Below are 6,112 nucleotides of genomic sequence, written 5' to 3'. Positions count from 1 at the left end.
TGAACGAGTTATATAAATCATTTGAGGTCAAATTATCTTCACAATATGAAGTCTTCCTATCCCAAAATAAAATCGAATTATAAATTTCTTTAATTCTATTTTTATAGTTTTCATTGGTGTTTTTAGTATGCTTCGTATGGGTCTTGATATTCCTACATATTTTATGACTTTTTTTCAATTATGAGTAGGATTTTATTTTTTCATTATTTTATATGTTGTTGATATCTTACAGAAATAAGGTTATTGACCTGGAAAGATGTTCTTCACATAATGGGAAAAAAACAAAAACAGTTTTTAAATATGACCCTATGCTTCCATTTTATGAAAAATATCACAATAGTTTCCATCATCTCAAGAATGGTTACCTGTGGTGAGATCATAGATAATAGTTCTTATTTAGCTTGTGTACATTTTTTATGTTTTGCCATCATATTTTACTTTTATAATAATAATTATAGCTAATATATGTTTAGTGTGCCTGTGTGCCAGCTTCCGTTCTAAGATTTATGTATTATCACAATTTAAGGTATAAAGGAGTCATTTCTTGTATAACTGGGAGAAACTGCTGTGTGTTTCTGAGTTGGCACTGAAGTTTGAACCACAAAAAACAAGTTAAAGTGCTGCTTGTTAGTGTGGTACAGGGTTGAGGCAGACCGTCCTTCATTTGTGTTTTTGTGGGAATTAGTGACTGAATGTATGCATGGGAATAGGAGCTGACTCCAGGATTTATGTTGTGTGTTTGTACATGTAGATACGCACAAATGACGATAATGACTTTAGTAGTACATGCTTTCAATGTAGCAGGATAGAGAATTAACATTTGAATTTTGCTGCTTACTAAATGTACAATCACAGGCACATTTTACGATCACTCATTGTCCCAGTTTTCTCTTTGTAAAACGGAGATTATGTTAAACGCCTCATAGGGTTGTGCATAGGGTTGTGCGTAAGAGTTACATTTAAAATGCTTAGTATATTGTCTCACATATAGAAAGCACTGGAACGTTAGCTGTAACAGTTATTACAAGGCCCAAGTCGCTTTCCTTTTAATACCTCTTTTGTTTCTTAGACTCCCATTGTGAGGCCCACTTTATCCTCACCATTGTAGCAAATACAGAAATTGAGGCTTTGAAGGCAAGAAAGGAGGGGGAAAAAACAACAACCACAATAAGCATTAAATGTATTCAATTTGTCAGTTAAAAGACAGACTGTTGGTTTGGATTTTTTTTTTTTGAGATGAAGTTTCACTTTTGTCCCAGGCTGGAGTCCAGTGGCACAATCTCCACTCGCTGCAACCTCCACCTCCCAGGTTCAAGCAACTCTCCTGCCTCAGCCTCCCAAGTAGCTGAGCTTACAGATAGATGCGTGCCACCACGCCTGGTTTATTTTTGTATTTTTAATAGAGACAGGGTTTCATCATGTTGGTCAGGCTGGTTTCGAACTCCTGACCTCAGGTGATCCATCCGCCTTGGCCTCCCAAAGTGCTGGGATTACAGGTGTGAGCCACCACGCCTGGCCAATTTGGATTTTTTTTTTTTTTTTTTTAAAACACCAATACATTTGAGCTCTGAGCTGCTTATAAGGGACAAAGATAATGATGCTGAGATTTTAAGTGTAGTTGAACAGATGATAACATACCAGGTAAATACCAAAAGAATGCTGAAGCCAGTTGTGGTGTTTTATGCCTATAATCCCAGCACTTTGCGGGGCTGAGGCGGGAGGGTCACTTGAGCCTAGGAGTTCGAGACTATCCTGGGCAGCATAGTGAGATCCTGTCTCTACCAAAAAAAAAAAAAAAAATACAAAAACAGTTAACTGGGCATGGAGGCACACAAACCTGTGGTCCCAGCTACTTGGGAGGCTGAGGCAGGAGGATCCCTTGAGCCCGGAGTTCAAGGTTGCAGTGAGCTATGATTGTGCCACTGCATGCCAGCGTGGGTGAGAGAGCAAGACCCTACCAAAGAAAAAAAAAGAAAGAATGCTGATGTTGCAGACTTCATCTAAGATAAAATAGATTTTAAGGCAAAAAGCATTATTTGGGGTATGAAGCATTGTTACACAATGATGTTTTAAAACCCTCTAACCATGACACATCAAACAATATAGCCATAAGCATATAATCCAAACATCAGCAGAATTATAAGGAAAAACTGACTAATCTAGTCATATTGTGAGATTTTAACCCATTTCCTTCTGAAATGGATAGAATTGACAGACATAAGTTAAGGATATATTAATAGAAGATTTTAATAGGAAACTAGGCTCAGAATGGTGAAATTTGTTTTTGCCAAAAGTCATCTAACTGGTAAAGGAAAAAAGTTGATTGAAACTCAAATCTGTTTTCATGCAAATGGTATAAACTGTATTTTCCTAACAGCACCTGTTAGACTGACTTGCATTTCGGCGTTCACAGTGAATATTGAGTGAATCTCACAGTTACTTTATTTCTGATATTTCCTTATCTGTTTGCAGAGACCTAGGCTTCCACTGTTCCATTTTACTATATTCTGTTTCCCTGAGAACCTGTTTCAGTTATATAACAAGCATACCTCTGGCCTTAGATGATCATTAATTCCAAGTTCCTAGCAAGACAGAAAAAGATTTCATGTGCAATGTGAATATACCAGTTGAAGTACATTTCTCCCAAAGTCCACAGATCCTGGTCCCTACAAATAAGCGTGCTCATGTGAGATAAAAAAGGAGTTGCTGGAACCAGGAATTCGTTCTCAGTGTAGCCAAGCCCCCTCTCCACAGTTTTGGGGCAGAAGCAGAAGAGACGCACAGTAGAACCCATCTCAGCCTTGCTGGTCATCTCGTACAGCAGCAGAAAATGACCATGTTACAGGTGAGTTGATTGTTTAGTTCTTATTTTTTCCCAGGGAATTAAAAGAGATGTGTAAGCCTTCCAGTGAAAAAGAAAAGTTTAAATAGTTAAGAAATCAGAGGAAAGTAGCCTCAGAATAGATGATCAGGATTGGAACAAAATTGGCACAGTGATATATTAACTATTGGACCATGACAGGTTCTTAGGGTTGAGTATTTATAGCATATTTAAAGCCATAACATCTTACATAATTACTGCATTTGAGCTGCAAACTTTGTTTTCAAATTTTTGGCAGTCGTAATAGAGAAATGTGAGCTTTTATATGCTTTGCATGGTTTAAAGGTAATTGCCCATAGGAAGTAAATATTTCTTGGTTATCAGGTGTTCGTTTATTTTTCCTTGATGAAGTCTTATGAATAAGAGATATGCAGTAGTTCCTCCTTATCTGCAGTTTTGATTTTTGCAGTTTTAATTTCCTAATTTCCCATGGTTTGAAAATATTAAATAGAAAATTTCAGAAATAAGCAATTTGTAAGTTTTGAATTGCTTCCTGTTCTGAGAAGCATGATGAACTCTTGCACCGTTCCACCCAGGACCTGCCTCATCCCTTGGTCCAGCAGATGCATGCTGTATATGTTGCTTACCTGTCAGTCACTTGGGAGCCATCTGAGCTGTCAGATCAGCTCATGGTAATACGGTGCTTGTATTTTTGTAGCCCTTATTTTACTTAAAATGGCTTCCATACATAAAAGTAGTGATGCTAGTAATTCGGATATATCAAAGAGAAGCTCTAAGTGAAAAGGTGAAAGTTCTAAACATAACGAAAAGGGTAGGCTGAGGTTGCTAAGGTCTATGGTAAGAACAAATTTATTCATGAAATTATGAAGAAGGAAGAATAAATACATGCTAATTCTGCTGTCACACCTCACACTGCAGAAGTTATAGTCTCAGTGTGTGGTGACTTTTATTACACTATGTTGTTATAATTGTTCTGTTTTATTATTGTTGTTATTTATTTTTTACTGTACCTAATTCATAAACAACTTCACCATAGGTATGTACGTGTGGGAAAATAGCATAGTCTTTATAGGGTTTGGTACTGTCTGGTTTCAGGCATCCACCGGGGTCTTGGAACATCTCCTTTGTGGATAGGTGGGGGCTACTGTGGTGGGTAAATGTTCTCAAGAGAAACGCTAATAAATGCATGAACCTTACGGCATTTTTCATAGCATTCTTCAGAGTATGTCCCAAGGATAGAATGCCAGAGCAGGACTTCGTGACCATAATTATTTATTTTTTACCTTTTTAAACTGTAAGGCCTAATTTACATGCAGAAAAGTACATTTTAAAAAATACAGTTTGATGAATTATTGTCAGTGGAATATGCATGAAACCACCACTCAGGTCAAGAAATAGAATATTCTTAGCCCAGATGAGTCCCTTCGTTGCCCTCTCCCAGTTATCACAGCCTCTTCCTCCTGACAGAGGTAACCAGGATCCTTTTTGGTAACCATTTCCTGACTTTATAGTTCTGCTCCTCTCTGTGCATTCTTAAACACTATATTTGATTTTGTCTGCTGTAGGATATACTCACTTCTGTCTTCTTTCACTTCACATTTTGTGACATTCACTACAACTGCAACTGCAGTCCTTCCTCCAATTGAGGTGGCTTCTTTATTTTTTATTTTTTTTGAGACAGAGTCTCACTCTGTTGCCAGGCTGGAGTGCAATGGTGCAGTCTTGGCTCACCGCAACCTCTGCCTCCCGGGTTCAAGTGATTCTCCTGCCTCAGCCTCCCGAGTAGCTGGGACTACAGGCACCCGCCACCACACCCTGGTAACTTTTTCTGTTTTTAGCAGAGACGGGGTTTCACTGTGTTTGCCAGGATGATCTCGATCTCCTGACCTCGTGATCTGCCCGCCTTGGCCTCCCAAAGTGCTGGTTTTACAGGCGTGAGCCACCGCGCCCGGCGAGGTGGCTTCTTGATGTCTAGTCAGTGTTCGCGTTTCCAGTTCTCTCGTAACATTCAGAGGTTGGTGGTTGGTTGTTTGAATCAGAATCCCAGGAAGGTTCATACAATGCAGTTGGTTCATCTGTCTCTTCAATCTCCTTTAATCCGTTGGTTCTTACTTTTTTCTAGCCAAATTATTCGTTAAAGAAGCCAGGTCATTTTTCTGTATAGTTTCCTACTGTGTGGATTTTGCCACTTGCAACAGTGTTGTTAATGTTTGTCACCTGTATTTGGTGGTGTTAATATGTTTGTCATCTGTATTTGCTATAAATAGGTAAATTTAGAGTTGTGCTGTCCAATACAGAAGCCACTGGCCACACAGGACTATTTAAATTTAAATTAATTAAAATTAAATCCCACAGTCACGCTCGCCACATTTCAAAATGCTCAGTAGCCACAAGTTAGAGATCCATGAGTTGGATAGCGTAGTTAAAGAATATTTCCGTCGTCACAGAAAGTTATGTTGGACAGATCTGATCTAGAGGGTTGGTCACATTCAAGTTTAGCTTTTTTGGGCAAGAATGCTTCAGAGGTTGTGGTATGTACTTCTTTCAGAAGACACATGTTTGCTTGTCTTCTGAAAGAAGTTTGCTTGTGGTAACATTTATTTTTTTGAAACGGAGTCTCACTCTGTCACCAGGCCGAGTGCAGTGGCGCAATTTTGGCTCACTGCAACCTCTGCCTCCTGGATTCAAGTGATTCTCCTGCCTCATCTTCCCGAATAGTTGGGACTACAGATGCATGCTCCCATGCCCAGCTAATTTTTTGTATTTTAGAGGAGACGGGGTTTCACTGTGTTGCCCAGGCTGGTTGCGAACTCCTGAGCTCAGACAATCCTCCTGCCTCGGGCTCCCAAAGTACTGGGATTACAGGTGTGAGCCACTGCACCCGGCCAGCATTTTTTAAATGATCATGGCATAGATGGATTATTTCATTGGGAGTTGCAAAATGGTGGCGTTACTTTGATCATTTCTTCTTGATCAATCTGTCAAGGCACAGGTTTCATCTTTTTGTCCCAAACCTGCCATTAGTCATTTCTACAGTAAATGGTATCTGAAATTTTGTTATTTGAAAGACTTTTCTTGCCAAAACATGGAAGTACGCTGTATTTTGGCATATTGACTTTGTATACAGGAACTTCTTTTTTATTTTTATCTTTTATTTTTTTTTAAGGCAGAGTCTCACTCTGTCGCCCAGGCTGGAGTGCAGTGGCACAATCTCGGCTCACTGCAACCTCTGCCTCCCGGGTTCAAGCGATTCTCCTGCCTCAGCCTCCT

General features: G+C 39.3%; 1 protein-coding gene across 1 annotated transcript in view; it reads left to right on the top strand.

The window, feature by feature from the left end:
* The first annotated feature begins 245 nt into the window (after positions 1-245).
* ZNF84 (zinc finger protein 84) overlaps positions 246-6,112 on the top strand; it is a 20,393-nt gene continuing 14,526 nt past the window's right edge. Inside the window, exons 1-2 of the mRNA XM_011982205.1 lie at positions 246-405; positions 2,473-2,845. Of these exons, the coding sequence (XP_011837595.1) occupies positions 2,831-2,845 (15 nt within the window). The 5' untranslated portion in view covers positions 246-405; positions 2,473-2,830. The remainder of the gene's footprint in view (positions 406-2,472; positions 2,846-6,112) is intronic.

The sequence above is a fragment of the Mandrillus leucophaeus genome, unplaced genomic scaffold (assembly GCF_000951045.1).
Source record: "Mandrillus leucophaeus isolate KB7577 unplaced genomic scaffold, Mleu.le_1.0 Scaffold237, whole genome shotgun sequence".
Taxonomy (NCBI): Eukaryota; Metazoa; Chordata; class Mammalia; order Primates; family Cercopithecidae; genus Mandrillus; species Mandrillus leucophaeus.
The sequence above is the reverse complement of the archived record's forward strand: the minus strand, read 5'-3'. Positions and strand labels throughout refer to the sequence as shown.